General features: G+C 42.8%; 1 protein-coding gene across 7 annotated transcripts in view; it reads left to right on the top strand.

Moving 5' to 3' along the window:
* Window positions 1-3,947: 3,947 nt before the first annotated feature.
* Window positions 3,948-22,230, top strand: part of zyx (zyxin) — a 39,013-nt gene continuing 20,730 nt past the window's right edge. The window contains exons 1-2 of one of the 7 annotated variants that reach the window (XM_008119420.3): window positions 3,948-4,133; window positions 19,632-19,925. In XM_008119420.3, the coding sequence (XP_008117627.1) occupies window positions 4,100-4,133; window positions 19,632-19,925 (328 nt within the window). In that variant the 5' untranslated portion in view covers window positions 3,948-4,099. The other 6 variants (XM_008119423.3, XM_062971743.1, XM_062971746.1 and 3 more) reach the window with 6 other exon arrangements.

Raw genomic sequence — 22,230 nt, 5'->3', positions numbered from 1 at the left:
ATCCTCATTTGGCTAAGGAAACCTACTAGGTGATCTTGGGAAAGTCACAATATCTCAACCTCAGAGAAGGCTATGGGCACATATATACTGTAGAATTAATGCAGTTTAATGCCACCTTAACTCCTATAGTAAAATGCTATGGAATCCTGGGATTTATTGTTTGATGAGGCACAGCAGAGAAAGCTAAAGACCTTGTAAAACTACAACAATTCCATAGCATTGAGCAATGGCAGTTAAAACGATATCAAACTGCATTAGTTCTACAGTGTAAATGCATGCTGTCAGGACTCATTGTCAAGAATTGATACAAAAGAAAGTCCTGCAAACTATCCAGTCTGGCCATCCCCACCAATGACTCTCTATGGCAAAAAAGAAAGGCAATAAAAGCAGACTTTCTATTTGAGAATACACATTTGATTCTCCATTAGAGATTTCATAAGACTCCTTTAAAAACTCAAATCTTTCCCTCCTCCTCTCTCTTTGAATGGGTTCTTCTACATTATTACCATACATTTAGGTGGTGAATGAGGTAAAGCAAAGGCATTAGAAACCAATTTAGTTGCTTTACCTTTATTTGAAAATAAAACCTCCATCAGGATATAGTGCAACTTTACACCCCATCATAGTGCACCATCTTCATCAATACAGTATATAAATTCTATAGGACTAGACACCAATTGAGGTTTTTTTTTGTCTTGTCAGAAGTGAATTGAGACAAGTCACTTCTGGTTGTGAGAGAATTGACCATTGACAGAGACGTTGTCCAGGGGATGCCCGGATATGTTACCATCCTGCTGTGAGGCTTCTCTCATGTCCCCACATGGGATGCTAGGGCTGACAGACAGAAGCTCACTCAATCTTGTGGATTCAAACCTTCAGCCTTCATGTCAACAGTTCACCCGACACAAGGGTTTAAACCATTGCGCCACCATGGCCCCCTCCCAATGCAGATGACAGGGTGCTTGGCACAGATGTCATAGATCCCTTCTACACTGCCATATCATTCAGATTATCAAAGCAGATAATCCATATTATTTGCTTTGAACTGGATTATCTGAGTCTACACTGCCATATAATCCAGTTCGAAGCAGATAATCTGGGGTGTAGAAGGGGTCTTAGATATTGTTAAAACCAACACACGCAATAAAATGAATTTGCTCATCTGACAAATTCTAAAACTGCTTGGGAGCCCTCCAAACACAAGCAATGCAACACCTCCAAACATCCCAAATAAGAAAAGTCGTCCTCTGTTTCTTTATGAATGTTCTTTATTTTGAATGGCTGAATCAGGATAAGTGAGTTAATTCCAACTGTTATAAAATAGTGAGGCTTTGTTCTTAACAAGTACTCTGACCTTGGACCTTGAATGCTTTTCTAGAGGAGAAAACAATTGTGTCTAATGTATATGGTAAGCATGGGTTTTCAAAAAGCTTGCTATTTGGGTTTCAGTGTCATTATTTCACAAATTGTGTTGCTGGCAAGACTGTGTTGAAAAAGCCAAGGACTTATGCAAGCAGGCTTATCCCAACATTAGCCATTCAAGACAGAGAAGATCTTGTTCACAAAGAAACAGGAACTGTGCATTCAAGACCAAGAATGTTGGCAAATTGATTGGGGTGCTGCGTTGCCTTGTCTGTTTTTTGCCCTGGAAAGCACATTCTTCATTGTTCATTATCGCCAGTCACTGATTAATGATAACAACAGGTACCTCCTTGCCAAACAAACAAAACTGGCTCTCCAGTCAGATAACATTGTAGTGGGTTTCTCCTGAATCTCTATTGCTTTCTCTTTCATGCCACTCCCCACCCCCTTTGCCAAATCTGAACATTTGGGTAAGCAATCACACCCAGAGCGGTGTCTTCTACACCTGAGAAAGATCTTCAGCCCCTGGTGCAGATAAACTCTCTGTTGACCCTGGTAGAAGCCAGGACTTCACCCCAACCTTGGCAGTTATGGGTTGAACCCTTGCATGCACCATCACTTTGTAGGATCGTAGTTTGTATGCTGGTATGGAAAAGAATGAATTACTGCTGGACATCCATTATATTTTGCAGCATGATGAATAGGACAAGTTTAATTATACAATGTCACTCTCCTCTACTACTTTCTTGTTTGGGATGAAGTAGGATCTAATATCTAAGATCAACAGGCTCTCTGTTACCATTAGTCCTCTCCCAACCACTGGTGGCAGCCTGCAAAATCCAGCTATCTTCTGGATGTTGCTTTATGAGTCATACAAATTGCTCATAAAACAATAGGAAGGAGAAGCATAAGAGGGATCCTGCATGGCATCTCCCTTTCTTTTCCTCTCTGAATTGGTCTCCTTTTGCCCTCTGGGAAATCTCTGTCTTGCTCTGAACAGAAGAGGCTCACATTACTCCACATCTGGATGAAATCCAGGAGCTACCATAGTGAGCTCATTGATGTATGTGCCACGGGGTTGCCAGAGGTAATGAGAACTGTGGCAGTTTGTGTGTGTGGTAATTCTGGACTATGGAGAACTTGGGAAAGAATTCTCTATCATGGTGAATGAATTGGATAACTGCATTTATGAGGAGCAATTGTGGATTGACAGCAGTGAAATTCCTAATTAGTGGGTATTTACCAGGATGCTGTGGTCAAGTCTGTCATTCTTCCTGCACCATTTAATGCAGCGGACTCTCAAAATTTTTATCACAGACATTTATGCCTCATCTCTGACATATTTTGCCTAATGGTGCCTACAGGTTCTATCCATTTTGCTGGACACTCATAGGCACTCATAGGCAAATAATCTGCTGCAAATGATTTTTGAAATATTGGAAACAATCAACTTAAAATGTCTTTAATTTTGTGATGCACATCAGAGGTGTGGTTTTCTAAAGGTATGATGGGTAGACCGATCTACCTAATGTCTTCTGTGTCAATGATGTGTCTTTCATGGCATGTTTTGGAGAAGCTATTTTCATCATATTTGATTCTCCTTTACTGAAATAGCTGACAGTACACTTCCAGTGGCAATCAATAAAAGACTCTGTGGAAAGCCATAAATGTTTCCCATTTTCCCATTATTTAGTCCTTTTTAAAAAAAGAAAAAAAATAAGAATTGTGTAGCTCTGGAAGAACAAAAATATGTTTTTACATTTCTCTGTTGGGACAGAGGCCACAAACTTGTGTGGTTGTGGAAGATCCAGCTAATAAAAAAAAAGGAAGACAGTAACATAGGGGAATACAGCACAGATTGGGGTGAGTCATCTCTTGGCTGTGTGATAAGGCTGACATGCATTATTTTATTAGATACAGAAAGGAAACAAGCATGTGAGATGGGGTGAGTAGATATTCAGTCTTCATTTAGCATTCTTAAACGATGGATTGCCTACTTATTGCGTTTTCTGAGGTTCGTGTGCTAAGGTCCTTAATTAGCTGGTATCCATGGGGATTGGTAGATGCCAGATAAATGTAGTTTCTGGTTGCTTGAGAGTTACTGTTAAAAATAGGCCTAATACTATGCCTCATATACTGTACTATACTATACTGTAAGCTGTATTGAAATACAGGAAGGAAAAGCAAATAATGGCAATGTAAAACAATTTTACAATTTACTGCATTTTAAAATATTTTTAATTTAAATTATTGTTTCTTCATATTTTTGTCTGTTGCTTGAGTTCCACTGAACTAAATTTTTTCTTCTTGTGTTTTCTCACATCTGGAGTGGCATCATTATGTATCTTGCCATGTCCATGTGGAAATACCCTTGTCATGAGTTAGTTGTCTGTCTTCACATGTTGGGGGGTGGATCAGGCATCATTACTTTCTCAGTCCATAACTGGGCAAATGGAAAATACGCCAGTGTTTTCTGGTTGTTTTGTCATTTCCTCCTCACTTCCTGGCACAGGCATGAATAGGCATTTTAGCAACTGCTTCACAAATCTAGATTGTCCACATTGTACATAGTGGAGTGTCCTGCCCATATTTTCTACTGGTCCAAATATTGCAAGAGCAGCAAAGTCAGGAACAAGCAGAATTACAGATTGATCAGGATTGAATGATTATTTCTCCATGAAGTCTTTGGTGGAAAGGGGAAGAGCTTTGACCTGTACATGCAAACAAGAGATCAAGAATGAAAACGTTTCTTTGCAATAGGAACCCTGCAGGTAATTGCATTTTCTTTTCTTTAACACCAGCACCCCTAGGCCTGTGAATAGTGCCATTCCCATTCCATTGTTGCCTGAGTTTGCCAAGCTAACAGGGAGAACAAGCCTATTTGGGGTCATGCTAAGTGTGGTGGTTTTGTCAGTGGAAAAGGGAGAAAAAGCCGTTCCTCAAAGTTTCAACAGGAAATTCTGAGTCAGATAATCTCCCCGCTGGTTGAGGCAGGCAGGCAAGGAGTGGGGGCTGGTGGGTGGAGGAGAGGCTGAGGCCGACCCTGACTCATCGCGCACGGCCCCTTGGCTGAACTGGGGCTCCAAAGGAAATGAAGTCACTCGGAGGGGGAGGGAAAGGGGGCCCTGGAGGGTCCTGAGGAATGCAGTAAACCAATGCAAGGTTTCCTTTTTTTTCATGAAGGTGGTTTGTGGGGGAAGGGAGAATGAAAGGGGATCAGCAGAAGTATGATGAAAACTCTAAACCTCAGGGTCTTGGGCTGAGGGGAAGCGGGAGGCCATGTGTGTGTAGGGGGGCAAAAAGAGATTTAAAAGCCAAGATGGGTGGTGAGGGATTTGGGGAGAGGGATTAAGGGGAGAGTTATCAACTGGCTTGCTCTCCCACTTCTTTTGGTCTCAAGCATCTTAACTTTTTTCATCCTCAGGAATTATGAGGAGAGATGAGGCCCTGACCCTGGAGGCCCAGGTTTCAGCAGTGACCAGGACTGCTTTTTCACAGTTAAAATTACTGTGCCCATTCCTGGAGAAGTCAGATCTGGCCACGGTGGTACATGCCTTGGTTACATCCCAGTTGGATTAATGTAATGTACACTGTGAGGGACTGCCTTCAATAAGGGCTCAGAAACTCCAGTTCATTCAGTGAGTAGCAGCCAGATTGCTAACTGGGGTTCGCTACACGGAGCACACAACTCCACTACTGCAGCAGTTCCATGTACAATTCAAAGTGCTGGTTTTGACTTAGGCCCCTTCTACACTGCCCTATATCACAGGATTTGTTCCCAGATTATCTGATTATCTCAGATTATCTGGCAGTGTAGACTCATATAAGACAGTTTAAAGCAGATAATCTGGGATCAGATCCTGGAATATTGGGCAGTGTAGAAGGGGCCCTATAAAACCCTATATGGCTACAGTCCAGGTTATCTGAAGGATTGTATCTCTTTCTAAGAACCTGGTAGCCATCTACAATCAACTGGGGAGAGCCTGTGAATTGAGTTGCTATGAGTTTTCTGGGTTGTATGGCCATGTTCCAGAAGCATTCTCTCCTGACATTTCACCCTCATCTATGGCAGTGATCCTCAGAGGTTGTGAAGTCTGCTGGAAACTAGGCAAGTAGGGTTTATATATCTGTGGAATGTCAGGTCAAACCCTCTCGCTGTGTCTTAGGCTTTGCCTCCCAGCTGTGGGTAAACCACTATGTCAGCTATTGCTGCTTTTTGTTGTTTATTCGTTCAGTTCAGTGACCTCATGGACGAGCCCATGCCAGAGCTCCCTGTAAGCTGTCGCCACCCCCAGCTCCTTCAAGGTCAAGCCAGTCATCTCAAGGATACCATCCATCCATCCATTTTGCCCTTGGTCGGCCCCTCTTCCTTTTTCCTTCCTTTTTCCCCAGCATCATTCTCTTCTCCAAACTTTCCTGTCTTCTCATTATGTGGCCAAAGTACTTCATCTTTCCCTCTAATATCCTTCCCTCCAGTGAACAGTTGGGCATTATTTCCTGGAGGATGGACTGGTTGGATCTTCTTGCGGTCCAAGACACTCTCAGAATTTTCCTCCAACACCGCAGTTCAAAAGCATCTATCTTCCTTCGCTCAGCCTTCCCAATGTTTCAGCTCTTGCATCCATACGTTACTATGGGGAATACCATTGCTTTGACTATGCGGACCTTCGTTGCCAGTGTGGTGTCTCTGCTTTTCACTATTTTATTGAGATTGGTCATTGCTCTCCTCCCAAGAAGTAAACGTCTTCCGATGTCCTGTGCCTGCAGCAATCTTCAGGCCTAGCAATATAGTCTGTTACTGCCTCCACCTTTCCTCCCTCTATTTGCCAGTTATCGATCAGTCTGGTTGTGATAATCTTAGTTTTTCTGATGTTTAATTGCAACTCAGCAGTTGCAATGTAAATTGGTAGAAAGGTAGGTAATGATACAGTAGAATCTCACTTATCCAAGCTAAATGGGCTGGCAGAAGCTTGGATAAGCAAATATCTTGGATAATAATGAGAGATTAAGGAAAAGCCTATTAAACATCAAATTAGATTATTATTTTTACAAATTAAGCACCAAAACATCATGTTATGCAACAAATTTGACAGAAAAAGTAGTTCAATACGCAGTAATATTATGTTGTAATTACTGTATTTACGAATTTAGCACCGAAATATCATGATATACAGTAGAGTCTCACTTATCCAACACTCACCTATCCAACGTTCTGGATTATCCAACGCATTTTTGTAGTCAATGTTTTCAATACATCGTGATATTTTGGTGCTAAATTCGTAAATACAGTAATTACTACATAACATTACTGCATATTGAACTACTTTTTCTGTCAACTTTGTTGTATAACATGATGTTTTGGTGCTTAAATTATAAAATCATAACCTAATTTGATGTTTAATAGGCGTTTCCTTAATCCCTCCTTATTATCCAACATATTCGCTTATCCAACGTTCTGCCGGCCCGTTTATGTTGGATAAGTGAGACTCTACTGTATTGAAAACATTGACTACAAAAATGGCTTGGATAATCCAGAACCTTGGATAAGTGAGACTATTGTAGTGCGAATAATCCAAATTGGGTTGAGATAGTGCTTGTAGTTCTGGAGGGACTCTTAATTTATTGCTTCTCATAGACTTGGCATGGGGATTTAGTTAAAAGCGGTTTAAATTCATGAGTAAAATAGGTTTATTTTTTGGCCTGAAATTTTGAGGGGTGGTTTGAACCCCTAAACCGTCCCCTTGGCGAGGGGCATGTGGACGAGAATAGGCACCCTTTTTTTGAGGAGGGCAAAGTGGGAGCTGTGCCCGCTCTTTTTTGCCTCTTCTTCCTCCTCCTCCTCTTGCCTTCCCTCCTTTTTTCGCAACCTCTGCCTCCCCGGTTTGCCACATTCCCGGAGGAGTGAGCTCAGCTGTTGGGTCGGCGCGGCCTCTCTCCTTTTATGGTCAAAGCGCGACTGGGGCCGGGCGAGGCTCCCCTCCGCCGAGTGAAGGAGAAAGTGAGGAGCTTTGGGGGACCCTCCTCCTTTTCCTCCTCCTCCTCCTCCTCCTCCTGAGGGCCGCCCCTTCCCGAACTTCCTCTCAGCCCCGCCGCCGGGCAGCGCTCGGGAAAGTCGCGCGCCGGAGCGTGAGGGCTGGCTGGCAGCGAGACCCTTCACAGCACTCTTTCCTCCTCAGGCGCGTTAAGAGCCCTCCTTGTGGGACCACCGTCGTCAAGGTAAGCCAGGCTGCCCTTCGCCTCACACTTCGGCGGCTCCGGAGCGGGAGAGGCGAGGGGGCCGGGTCTCTGTCTTCCTCCGTCCCGTCGTGGGTGTCCCTCCCTCCGAAAGCGCCTTTTCCTCCAAAGTCTTCCTCGAGAGCGCTTTCGTGTTGCCTTCATGCGCGCGCCACACCAGGGACCTTCCAACTCCAGCCCTCCAGCTGTGTGCCTCCAACTCCCAGAAGCCCTTGCCAGCTTGTTCAAGGGCCGGGCATTCTGGGAGTTGGAGGCCCAAGCAGCTGGAGGGCCAGAGTTGCAATACCTGCTTTGAACAGCGTTATCTAGGACCCCTTCCACACAGCTGAGTACAATCCCACATTTTCGGCTTTGAATTGGGATATACAATAGAGTCTCACTTATCCAACACTCGCTTATCCAACGTTCTGGATTATCCAAGCCATTTTTGTAGTCAGTGTTTCCAATATATCGTGATATTTTGGTGCTAAATTTGTAAATATAGTAATTACAACATAACATTACTGTGTATTGAACTCCTTTTTCTGTCAAATTTGTTATAAAACATGATGTTTTGGTGCTTAATTTGTAAAATCATAACCTAATTTGGTTTTTAATAGGCTTTTCCTTAATCCCTCCGTATTATCCAACATATTCGCTTATCCAACGTTCTGCCGGCCCGTTTATGTTGGATAAGTTGGATAGAGTTGGATAGAGTCTCGCTTATCCAACGTAAACGGGCCGGCAGAACGTTGGATAAGCGAATATGTTGGATAATAAGGAGAGATTAAGGAAAAGCCTATTAAACATCAAATTCGGTTCTGATTTTACAAATTAAGCACCAAAACATCATGTTTTACAACAAATTTGACAGAAAAAGTAGTTCAATACGTAGTAATGCTATGTAGTAATTACTGTATTTACAAATTTAGCACCAAAATATCATGATGTATTGAAAACATTGACTACAAAAATGTGTTGGATAATCCAGAATGTTGGATAAGCGAGTGTTGGATAAGTGAGACTCTACTGTATATATATTTCTATCATTTCAACCCTGCCCTTCTCACCGGAGGGGACTCAGGGCGGCTTACAAAAATGGCAATTAATGCCAATACACCAATATACAATAAAATAACATTAAAACAGTTAAAGCATTTAAATAGTAGGAGCCCCGGTGGCGAAGTGCATTAAAGCACTGAGCTGCTGAACTTGCAGACCGAAAGGTCCCAGGTTCAAATCCCGGGAGTGGCTTGAGTGCCCGCTGTTAGCTCCAGCTCCTTCCAACCTAGCAGTTAGAAAACATGCAAATGTGAGTAGATCAATAGGTACCGCTCTGGCGGGAAGGTAGCAGCATTCTATGCAGTCATGCTGGCCACATGACCTTGGAGGTGTCTACGGACAACGCCGGCTCTTCGGCTTAGAAATGGAGATGAGCACCAACCCCCAGAGTCAGACATGGCTGGACGTAACGTCAGGGGAAACCTTTACCTTTACCTTTACCATAATATACAATAAACAAAATTAAAAGAGTGCAAAATGTTTGTGCCATTCATCCGCCAGACCTTGTACAAAAACCTTAATCCAGACCGCGTTGAAGCAACGAAAACTTATTCTTTAAACGCTTGCTCGCATAGACAGGTCTTCAGTTTCTTTCTTAACCCCAGAAGGGATGGAGCCTGCTGGATGTCGCTGGGGAGGGACAGTGTGGACTATGATAACCCAGTTCAAAGCAGATATTGTGGGATTTTCTGCCTTGATATTCTGGGTTATATGGCTGTGTGGAAGGGCCCTGAGGCTCCTTCCACACAGATTTTTTTTTATCATGTCAGAAGCCAGTCGATAACATACTGCAAGTAGCTTCCAGTGTGAGAGAATTGTCTGTCTACAAAGACGTTACCCAGGGGATGCCCAGTTGTGTTACCATCCTGCTGGGTGGCTTCTCTCATGTCCTCGCAAGCTAGAGCTGACAGATGGGAGCTCACTCCATCTTGCGGATTTGAACCGGCACCCTTCAGGTCAGCAATCCAACCTTTAGGTCAGCAGTCAAGCCGGCACAAGTGTTTAACCCATTGCACCCCCGCGGCTCCTCCACACAGATTAATAAAATCCCACATTATCTGCTTAGAAGTGGGATATATGGCAGTGTGGAGGAGCCGCGTTCAAAGCAGATATTGTGGAATTTTCTGCCTTGACATTCAGGGTTATATGGCTGTTTGGAAGGGTCCTAATTTATCTAAGGCCTCTTCTGCACAGATGAATGAAATCCCACATTATCTGCTTTGAACTGAGGTATATGACAGTGTGGACTCAGATAACCCAGTTTAAAGCAGACATTGTGGGATTTTTTGCCTTGATATTCTGGGTTATATGGCTGTGTGGAAGGGGCCTAAGTGCACACTGCCACACATTCCAGTTCAAAGCAAATAATGTGGGATTTTATTCAGCTGTGTGGAAGGGGCCTCAGGATGCCTGTTTCTTGCCTTGACATATCCTCCTCCCTCCTCCTCCTGGGAAATACCTCTAGCCCCAAGTCTCCTCCTTTCTCTTGTAAAAGCTTGGCAGCTGGTGAAAGTTGAGAGGCAGTGGACTGTTGTGCACTTCCAACTCAAAGGGCCCTTCCACACAGCCATATAACTCAGAATATCAAGGCAGATCATCCACAATATCTGCTTTGAACTGGGTTATGTGAGTCCACATTGCTATAGAATGTAGATTTTGTACAGCTGTGTGGAAGGGGCTAAAGAAGCACTCCCCCTCCTCTCTCTTCTCTCTCTGAGGCCCTCTCCTGAGCCATTTTTCCAGATGTATAGACTTGGGTAAGGGCAAGGACCCCTCCATTCCTGTGTGTGGCCTTCTTCATGGAGATGTACGCTTGCAGCTTCCTTCTATTCTCTTGACTTAAGGCCTGCGGGTGTAAATGGCTTGTGCTGCAGGCGTTCCTTTCACTTCTGTTTTCTGCAGGTATAGCTTTGTCAAGCTACTTTTTTTTCTTTCTTTTTTGACTTGGACAACAGAGCACTCCACCAGATTCCACTATGTAACAAAATTTGAAAAAAATTATGTTCCTACGTTGAAAGTGTTATTTCTTGTTTAATTGTGTGGGACGTACTTTGAAAGTAGTTATTACACTCCAAAAACTTTGTTTTTGTGGCTGCCACAAACTATGTTGAATTGGTTGAGAGTGAGATTTGATGAGATAGTTTTTCACGATTGCAAAATGCGCTACAGCAAGATGTCCTGCCAAAACAAAGTTTTTGCAGTTTAATAAACTTTTCTCATGTTTTTTATGATAGAACCAATTAGGAAATTACATTTATAACCCAGGAAGAAAAATTGTGTTACATAATGTTATTGCAACACCAGATGTCCCCTCAAGGGATCCAACCAAAGTTTGCTTCCAATGCCATGAAACAGAGGTTGGCCAGCGTTTCTACAAAACTTCAGAAGTAGGACATGAAGTGCTTTGTGTGCCTTCACACCATTTTTGTCTTATGGCAACCCTATGGTAAATTGATCACCGAGTTTTCTTGGGAAGATTTGTTCAGAGGGCTTTTGCATTGTCTTCCTCTGAGGCTGAAAAGGTGTGTCAGCGATTGGATTTTTGTGGCTGAGTGGGGATTTACACCTTGGTCTCTCAGAATCCTAGTTCAAAGCTTAACAATTTACACAGGCTGGCCCTGTGAAGGAGTGGCCCTTTCCTATAAACTGCAGGCGTCACATATTTGAAAGTGTACTTCCTCCGGATACTGAGGTTTTTTGCTCTTAAGACTAGCACTCAACAAGTGCATGAACCGGAGAAGATATCTTCTGCAAGACTGTCTCCCTTCCTTTCTATCAGCTTACACTATGTAACACAATTTTTGTTCCTGGGTTATACATGTCATTTCCTAATCAGCCCTGTCATAAAAACATGGAAAAAGTTTATTAAACTATAGAAGCTTTGTTTTTGCGGGACATCCTGCAGCACATTTTGCGATAGTTTTGTAATGAATATCTCATAGAGGCTCAACTAATTCAACCTAGTTTATGGCATCAACAAAAACAAAGTTTCTGGAGTATAACAACTACTTTCAAAATAAGTACCGCACAATTAAACAGGAGATAACACTTTCAAATCAGGAACAGAAATCTTTTCAAATTTTGTTACATAGTGTAATAGCCTTTTTTTAATGAGGTGCTGTCTCGTTAGACAGCTCTCATCAACCTCAGTCAGTGTGATCATTAATTAGGGATGATAGGGCTTGTAAACTAAAACATCTGGAGGGCACAAGGCTCAGACGAATCATCCTAGGCATGCCCATTTCATTGCAATTTTCAAGTGTCAGGAAGTGAGCTTGGTGACAGTTAGAGCTGGACTGTTCTGTAGCAACAATCAAGCTGTTTTGGAAGTAATTACTCCAGTACAGCTTGACTTGTCCTGGTGCAGCTATACCACAATGTCCAGCTGCTATTGGCCTGCTCATTTGTTGGAGAAGGTTGCTGTTGGATTGAAAGGTTGCCACATAAATTCCTCAAATTTTTCATATGCTCACTCTATGAAAGGGTGATGCTTTTAATGCACCTACATCTGTGTAGGTTCTATGGCCCAGTGCTGCAAGGATCATGTTACCTTTTTCACAGCCAGAAATGGTGCACAACATTTTCTTCTTTAGAATGGGGAGCAAATGATATGTAGTAACCCAACTGGGTGTGACCTAGAGCTGGGAAAAGGATGTAGGCACTCTAAACATTAGAACCTCTTCACTCAACTGATTAGTTTCACTTCCTTATGTTATTTTCAGCTTTTGTATCTCAGTAGCTAACATGTTTGTACAGAGGCATCAGATCCTGTCCGATCTTGGAAGCTATGTAGGTTTAGCTGTGTTTAGTAGCTGGATAGGGATTGTTGCTGTGTATCTTCTGGTCATTTTCAACTCATGGTCACCCTAGTGTGAATCTGTCACATGCAGGATTTGTTCCAAGATGTTATTGGCAAGATTTGTTCAGAGTGGGATTGCCTTTCTCTAAGGTGAGAGAGTATGACTTGCTTAAGATCACCCAGTAGGTTTCCATGACCAAGCAGGGATTCAAACCTTGGTTGAATGCTGAAACTACTATGCAGGTTCCCTTGGATGTGAGACTCCCAACAAATACCAGGAGTTGTAGGCTATATTTCAGAGAAAGGAACTGGAAAAACTACTCTTCTGAATTGCCTAAGAAAACCCTATAAAAGTCACATATCAACAGGCAACTTGAAGGTGTTTGCGCTTGCACACATTGCTAACATCAGACCCACTAATTTCAGAAAGTGCAGGCAAATGGAGTTGCTAGTGATGTTCTTGGGCAAATATTTTGTGGTACAAACACCCTGCTGTGCTCATGGAATTTTTATGGTTAGTCCAGACAATGATGTCTCCTGCTTGTCATCCTGTGTGTTCTCTCTGCTGCTTCTGTTAGCAAAAAGATCCCTTAAAGAAAAGGAGTAGAATGGCTGCAGAGGGTTTTTTTTAAAATGGCAGTGTTGGGAGTTGTCTGTCAATCTGTCTGGAAGTGCCCTGGATCTCTTTAGAATGTGAGTGAGTGTACAAACTTTGTCTGACTCAGTGTCTGATTCAAGAGCAGACTTGTGGCCCAGTTCAGAGAAAGAGTAATGTGTTGTGCCTTCCTACCTTTCCTCCAGTGAACTTAAAATAATGTAAAAGGCTGTTTTCCCCTCCCCCAACTCAGTGAGATAAATCAGGTTGAGAGAGTGTGACTCATCCACTATCGCACTTTGGGATTGTTGGTTCAAGGAGGATTAGAACTTGTACTTCCTGAGTCAACGTCAAACTCTCTACACAGTATTACTCAGGGGCTCTTCCTAAACTAGCATAAAGGTAGACAAAGACATGTAGGTCCAGTCTTTTCCCTGCTGTGCTGTTTTTAGAAGCATCCTTTCCCCACAATGACAGAAGAGCATGAAACATGGGGTCCTTCTCCATTGACCATTAATGCTTGCCCACTCTGGTGACCAGGATGTCATTTCATGCCCACATGGAGGCAGATAGGGACCGCCGTGGAGGTGGAGATGGGAAGGAGTCCCCTTCCCCATCCTACCCAGTTGTGTAGGTGCTTTGGCTAATGGCAACCACAGCATCAAAGAGCATGATAAGTGGGGTGGCAATGATGGGGGATGGGGTGACGGAATGCTGTCCCACATTTCTGGGCTGCCTGAGCCCAGGAACCTTTGAATGACAGTGAAGACAGTTGCAGCTGGTTCTGGTTAGAAATCAGCACAACTGAGTTCATTCCCTCTAACCCGAGGGAAAGGCCTAATCCCAGGTTAGGATTCAGACTTCCTCACAAGTTAGCATAACCTGGGGCAAGGTCCAATTCCAATGGCCTTCCCCCAGGATAAGCTGGATCAGCCCCATGTGGTGTTTTGTTTCTACATACTGATTTAAATGGTCTGCTCATAATCACCTTTATTCCGGGTATGGGGAATGTGTAGCCCTTCATATGCTGTATAACTGCAGTCCCTCATATTCTTCTAGGACAATACTGTCTAAGGCTGGTGAGAGCTGAAGCTTTAACAACTTCTGGAAGGTCACACTATCCTGACTGCATCCTGCTCACTAACTAAAATTGTGCAAATTTTGGGGTGGTGTTTTTTTTAGGTCATTTGTTTCTGTTGACTAAATAGGTCTCTGTCATCTTCCAAAATACTCTGCCCTGGCCTGCATGTGCTGTAATATTAATCCCAGTATTTATTATATTATAATAGCTAGATTATAACCTAATGCACATTTAGCAGGACTTATCTATGATGTCACTGATTGCTTATTTCACAAAAGTTACTGCAGAAACACTCATGTACCAGCCACAGTTGCACAATCCAAATCTACAATGCCTCAAGCCTGGCAGTTCCAAATTGTTGTGCCAATTCCTGTTCTAACTGCAAGATGTTTGAGTAGGTGTGTCTGTTGACTTGTGTGCATATGCCCGCAAGAGGTGCATTGTGTGATTGTTATTGTGTGTGGAAATTGTGGTAGACTGTAATTATCACATTTTCCAACTTGCAATATTCTTGCCAAAAATATGGGTGTTGAAAGAGTATTTTATTTAAAATATCTTTGTCCAACCTTTCCAATAGTTCAAGATGACCAACAAGTTGTTGCATGTAATACAGTACAGCCTCCTGTACCCACTAGGGATACATTCCTGAACTTATCAGTGGAAACAGGAAACCACAGTTAATATCAAATGCTCTTGGAATAAATAACATCTGCTGGAAGTTACCCTGGAGGACTTTGAAAATTCCTAGAGAAGGATTTGCTAGTTCTCCAGGGCATCCCTATAGTAATTTTTGGCAGAAGCATACCATGGAAACATCTGGAGGACTTAGAAAGTTCCAAGAAAGAATATAGTTTGTTGGACATGGGTAGAAGAAACTGGTTACCAGTCCCAAAGGTACTAGTTTTCCTAGTTGTGGAATTTCCCCCAAGAGGCATTATCATAGAGAAGGCCCTAGCTGCCATTTGCTTTTTAATGGGAGAAAAAGAGGTGGTACCGCGTTTTCCCGAAAATAAGACAGTGTCTTATATTAATTTTTGCTCCCAAAGATGTGCTAGGTATTTTCAGGGGATGTCTTATTTTTCCATGAAGAAGAATTCACATTTATTGTTGAACAAAAAATGAACATTTATTATATACTGTACAGTAGTTGTCATCAAAGCCAACATAACCAATCCTGCATGCTCTGGTGTTCTGTTTGGCAGGCGCTGGGCATGCTTCCAAACAAAAATCATAGAATCATAGAATCGTAGAGTTGGAAGAGACCTCACGGGCCATCCAGTCCAACCCCCTGCAAGAAGCAGGAAAATCTCATTCAAAGCATCCCCGACAGATGGCCATCCAGCCTCTGCTTAAAAGCCTCCAAAGAAGGAGCCTCCACCACAGTCCGGGGCAGAGAGTTCCACTGCCGAACAGCTCTCACAGTGAGGAAGTTCTTCCTGGTGTTCAGGTGGAATCTCCTTTCCTGTAGTTTGAAGCCATTGTTCCGCGTCCTAGTCTCCAGGGCAGCAGAAAACAAGCTTGCTCCCTCCTCCCTATGACTTCCCCTCACATATTTGTATATGGCTATCATGTCTCCTCTCAGCCTTCTCTTCTGCAGGCTAAACATACCCAGCTGTTTAAGCCGTTCCTCATAGGGTTTGTTCTCCAGACCCTTGATCATTTTAGTCGCCTTCCTCTGGGCAAATGTTGATAGGTCTTACTTTCGAGGGAGGCCTTATATTTAGCAATTCAGCAAAACTTCTACTAGGTCTTATTTTTCGGGGATGTCTTATTTTCAAGGAAACAGGGTAGCAGAATTCACTTGGTGTTAATACCTTATGTTTTGGGTGATGGACAAAGTGAAAAGAGAATTTGAGGCATTGAAAACTGAGCTGTTCCCTGTGACACCTTTTACACTTTGCCTTATTTTTCAAGGTAATGACTGCCCTAAATCCCCTTCTGGGGGATGAGGTGGGTAAAACATGGCCTCGAATCTTAACGTCTCCCCTGTTCATAGAAAGGCATTACTTGGTCAGAGATAAGGTTTTGCCAAAGCTGCCATCACAGGGAGCACATCCTTTCCTTGGGTAGATGTAACAACTGGTTGGGGCCTGCCCAGCACATGGTGTGCTCTTGCCTGCTATAGGCCTGTTGATACACCTTAAATCATGGCTGTGCATTGGTTTTGAAGTGCCTTCATTTGAGGCATGTGGGGCACATGTTTGACTTGCATTCACATGTTTTTGGATGGGCAGCAAGCCTAGGTTCTTAAACCTTTCAAGTCTCTTTTTCAACTCTGACATTTTATTTCAAGTGTCACTTCAGGGAATAAAAGTAGCGTTGGAGGGGAGCTGCAAAACGTAGCAGTGTTGACTTCTGGGGGTGGGTGAGGTCAGTGGAAAGGGAAAGAAGGACAAGATCGGCAGGGCAGCTGCAAATGGGAATCTGTTGAAAACATGTGAGAAAGAGGGTTGTTCTTGGGTCAAGGAGATGGGAACAGCTGTTCCTGGTATGCAAGTGTCTTTGTGGGGCAGCTGACTCTCTAATCTTTGGATTCATGTTGTGTGCTTCCATTTTTATCTAATTCTGCCATCTCTTGATAATGTGGCTGGGAAGGGAATACTTGGGGCCGAGGTCACCTGGCCTTATTCTTATTTGAGGCATGAAAGAGTAAGATAATTCTGGATGCCAGAAAATATCATCAGACTTAATTAAACCATGTGGGAATGGCTTATTTTATTTTCATCATTTTCAGAATGATAAAACTACTGTTTTATTAGGAAAAATCTGTCAGGTTCCAAAATAGAATGTTTCTAGTTCAGACAAGATTGTGGAATCAATAGGTTCTGCAAGCCACTGATGGCTTTGGTTTCCTGGATGTCACCAACCCAGTGTTTGACCTTGAAACACTCAAGATAAGGGTCTGACGGCAATCTTATGGGATAACATAAACCAGCTTGTATACAGATATGCTCCACTTAATCAAGTAGAGTGCCTTCCTAGGCATTATTTCTTGAACAGAACATTTGGTTCCAGATGCAAAATCAGCATGGAAAGAATAAGAATAGGTTCCTATATCTTTAAAAAAAGAATGGCAATGCAGCATGTTACAGCAAAGTTTTTGTTTCAATGAACAATGAGAACACGTTAAAATATACAACTGGGTTAAGTAAACCTTCCAATAAAGGCTGATCATTGAGAATCTGTGTATAGGGACTCAAAGGTTCATTGACTAAGAATATGGATATACCCCTCATTCTGTCTAGTTCTGCTTACCCAAGCCCACAAGTACTTTTCATCAGATATAATTTTAGGTTATTCTTACAGAGTTTTTTTTTTTTTGCGGTGAATTCAGATCTGTGTTTATTTTTGCTCTATCACAGGTAGTTTTTGTGATGAGGCTAATCAAACAATTAATGTGTTTACACACTGATATCAATTAGACTCTATTGATATCTGCGTAAATGCATTAATTATTCAAATAGCCTCATTGCAAACAGTTCACATGATAGAGAAAAAATACAGATATGAATTCAGTGCAAAAAACTCTATAACAATGACCTAAAAATAAATGCAGATCTGAATTCAGCACAAAAAATTCTATAAGCATGACCTAAAATTATATCTGATGAAAAATACTTGTTGGCTTGTGTTACATGAATATCATAGAATCATAGAATAGCAGAGTTGGAAGAGACCTCATGGGCCATCCAGTCCAACCCCCTGCCAAGAAGCAGGAAATCGTATTCAAAGCACCCCCGAATATGATGCAAAATGTGCAGACTTTACAGTAGTCTGCTGTAAAGTATCATTCATCATATTTTTAAAAGCTGAAGTGATGGAAAAAACATATTTAAAATTAGCATAAAATTGATTTAAACTATGCCTCTGATTTTGTAATCATTTCTGACGATTACAAAAAGTTTGATTTTGTTGGCTTGTGTTATTCTTGGGAAGATATGGTGCTAGGACCGATTCTAGCATCTTAAATTCTCAACATAAGATGGATTTTAGCTCCTAACTTTCCTCTGCAGCCTTTGTACAGAATGGTATGGTGCAGAGTACCTGATAAAAGGGGAAAATGTCTAGTCCTTGAGGGGCATGTGAAGGAGGATAGTAGACAGGGCTTTCGAACTAGGAAGGCTGATTTTTGAACATAGGTATTTGTATAATTGTTGATAAATTATGCTTGTCTTTCACATTTAAGCTTTTTGAAGTGTTGTGTATGTGTGTTCTCCCACATCTATAGTGTCTGAAACATTAGAGCAAAATGGCACACTTGGGATTTGTGCTGTGGTGGATGGATGTTACCTAAAGCACTGCCTCCTTCAACATAATGCCCTTGTCAGGCTTGATGCTGGAACAGTGGGCTGTGTGCTTGCACACCGGAGGAGTGCCTGCTGGCTTTGCTGCCTTTGGCTCCTGCCTGCCAACAAGCAGGCAGCAGGGATGGGCGGGCTTTAGGGCTGTCTCTGTGTCACTTGGGCTGGGAAAGGAGGAGTGTGGCTCCAGGAATGTGTCAGCACGGCTGGCTGGGTCCAGGAGTTGTTTCCTGTCTGTGTGTGTATGTGTGTGGGTCTGTGGAGGCGGAGCGGTAGTGCAGCGCGGAAGAGCTGAGCAGGCAGCGATGATGCCGTACAGGGACGCTTCTCACTGGCCTTTCTGAGAGGAAGGACAGGCAGGACAGAACCACTGCTTCATGTACTAGAGGGAAGGGTGTGTGTATGTGTGTGTGAGAGAGAACGTGTGTGCTTGCGTGCATGTGTTTATGTATAGAAGTGGAATGCCAGGGGCTCACACGCAGATAACACTTGCACGGAATCTACCAGGCTTCCTTTTGTTCTGCTAACCGGGCCAGGGTCCTTGAGGTAACATGAAATAGGGGGTACAGCAGGCAGAGATATAGAAGAGACAGGCTGTGTGTGTGAGAGAGAAAGGGGGGATGGAGTGGTGAGGGTAGCCATGCTGGAAGCCCCCAATTGCTTTGAAATTGGGAGGAATGCTGTGGAGTTGGGCACAGACCACACACACACACATCACGATACATTGTGTTTGTGTGCACGGTGGGGGGAGAGAATTAATAACATGTCAGTATTGCTATTTTGCCTATAGCTGGGTCTTCCCCCAGGCATATACTTCTCACTGTTTTCTCTGTTGTCCAGTCAATTTCTTACAAAATGTATATGTCCAGTCCTCTCCTTCGTTTTCCTACCATCCTCTTGCAAAGTCGAGCTGTTGTGGTTATTCCACAATGTGTACAGGTTAGCCACAGAGACCTGGCTGTTACTTCAGCATCTGGAAGGCTGGAATTGGTTTGGGGAGCTGGATTTTTAATATTTGTCCTCTCATTCTTGGTGGTCTCTGTCCCTCATGTTGGCTTTTCCTCCTCCCTCTTGTATCTCACTGTTTTTCCCCTTTAATGCCCTTGAGATAGCATTTAGTCTGTAACCACTTTGGTTACAAGCACGCACACTTTTCTGTTTCTGTCAAGCAGTTTTCCTCATCTGACAGCATGCCTTTCTCTCTGTCTCTCCCCTTAGGCCCTGAAGCACCCAACAAGATGGCCTCCTCCGGTGCCCCGGGAACTCGCATGACCTCCACAGTCAGCATCAACATCTCCACTCCAAGTTTCTACAGCCCCCAGAAGAAATTTGCACCCGTTGTTGCCCCCAAACCCAAAGTGAACCCTTTCAAGGCTGGGGGAGCCCCTCCTGAAAATGCCCCTGAGCAGGCATTGCCTCCTCCACCGCCTCCTCCTCCTGTTCCTGGGGCATGTGCCCAGATAGGGAAAGTGGGAGAAATTCCAACAGCCGCAGTACTTCCCCTTCCTGAAGGTAAGTCTCCGTCATAATCGCTTTACTTCATATGTGTGCTCAGTGTGAAAAAATCCTGAGTGCAAAGAGCAAGAGCTGTATAAGGAAGAGGGGGAGTTCCAGAATGCAATCAGAATTGTAGCTGTTTGTTTAACAAGGTATCTCTGTGTGTGCTGGACTAAGTCAATATGAATGAATAATCTTTCCTTTAGGTGTGGCTGTCAGAATTGTTTCATGAAGTGAAGGGAGAAAGTAGTCTTTGGGAATGGCAAGTTAATGCCCCACTTTCCATGCTGAACCTTCTGTGGTGCCATATGGCTCAGTGAAGCAGCTCTTCCAGATTTGCATGGAGAACAGTTGGGTATCATAAAATAGCTGTCCTGCTGGAGAGGAAGGGTTGAGTGTTACCAAGGAACTTACTAGGGGACTTGGAGCAAGCCATTTCAGACTTTGAGCACACACTCAGGTGAAAGTGAGCAAGTACCATCAGGAATGAGGTAGCAATGTAGTGTTAAGGGACGATGCCACAGGAGTTCCATGAAATAGTTTTGGGATCTGTTTTTTAGAGTGATGGCAAGGCTCTTGGGAGCAGTCCCAATTTTCTTTCTGAAGAGGAGAGATAGCAGGACCAAGGGCAGTTCATGAAAGTCCTGCCATTTTCCTTAGAAGGAAGCTCTGCTACTTTTAATTATAACACAAATTGCAGTTTCTCAGTGGTAAGATACAGTAGAGTCTCACTTATCCAACATAAACGGGACGGCAGAATGTTGGATAAGCGATTATGTTGGATAATAAGGAGGCATTAAGGAAAAGCCTATTAAACATCAAATTAGGTTATGATTTTACAAATGAAGCACCAAAACATCATGTTAGACAACAAATTTGGCAGAAAAAGTAGTTCAATACGCAGTAATGCTATGTAGTAATTACTGTATTTATGAATTTAGCACCAAAATATCACGATATATTGAAAACATTGACTACAAAAATGCGTTGGATAATCCAGAATGTTGGATAAGCGAATGTTGGATAAGTGAGACTCTACTGTATAAGGCCTTTTGCATGTGCTCGGAATTGCTATTTCTAGCTTAATATAGATCTGTAAGTGCTGTGAAGGTGGGAAGGTCTAGAGCTCCCTGAGCACTTACATTTGCATTATCTTCTTTCTGTTTGTCATGTACAAACAGCCCACTTCTATTCTTTCTCAGTTTCACTTACACAATTCCAGCCACCTCTATCTCTATATCTCTATCTTTATCTCCCTCCCTATCCCCTCTTTTTCTTCTTCTCTGTTTTAGGGTTCTTTTTGGCAGAGTGCTCAGTGGTCTCTCCACTTTTGTTTTCTAATTGTGTTTAACTAGCAAATGTTCTTCATTCCTCAGTTCACACTGTCCTCCTAGAAATGATGCTCTCATATTTTTGTTCCCTGGTGTAGTTGGCAGCTACTCAAGGATATGTCCTTGACTTCATTGCAAAACTGCCTTTATGTTACAATTTTTCTTTCCCAAGATATAAAGAGGAAGTATGCATAAACTTTCATCTAGTCTGAGTTAAAACCAAGAAAATACATGCTCGATGAAAGCCCTGTTACTCCGTCCATCCAATTATGGGAAAAATAATTTAGGGTTCTAAAGAAACTTGCAAAACTATAATCCAACCTTGCATTGTACTCCTCTAGAAGGGAAATGATATGTTATTAATTTATGGTGGGAACTAATTGGAGGATGATTGGATAACTTGCTTTGCAATTCTATATGAGGCAAGGTATGCTTATTTGAAACTTAGAGTGAAATGTTTCCGTTTAGCTAGATGTTGGAACCAAAGCATTTCCATTTTGAAGAGAAATGCCTCTCTTTTGATCTCCAGCATGTGAATTTACCAGCTATGACTGAGTTCAGGCTAAGATTATGTCTACATAAGTCAAACACAATGGACTTGGACTTAATTTGCATCTGCTGTGAGTAGTCCTCATGATTTATCACCAATTTCGCCTCAGAAGAACTTCTTCCAGCCATTAATCTGGCAGAAAAGGAACCACAATTTATTCCAGAGGTTCCAGGAAACTCCACAGTGTTTATTAGGTGTAGACAGTTGACTCGTGGCCGATCTAGCCCAATCCAGTGTCAAAACATCGAAAAGACCCACGGCTGTGTCGCCAGCTAGGTGCAGCACCCAAGCAGAGCTTTGTTGATGATGTTTCTTGTCATAAACACATGGCTAAGTGCCCTGTTGTGACCTCATCAGAAGCGATGTTATCAACAAGACTATGTCAAGGAGCTACTTTTGGCTGGCAAAACAGCAACCCCAATGTGCTGTTGGGCTTGAA

This window comes from Anolis carolinensis, chromosome 2, assembly GCF_035594765.1.
Source record: "Anolis carolinensis isolate JA03-04 chromosome 2, rAnoCar3.1.pri, whole genome shotgun sequence".
Classification (NCBI taxonomy): domain Eukaryota; kingdom Metazoa; phylum Chordata; class Lepidosauria; order Squamata; family Dactyloidae; genus Anolis; species Anolis carolinensis.
The sequence above is the reverse complement of the archived record's forward strand: the minus strand, read 5'-3'. Positions and strand labels throughout refer to the sequence as shown.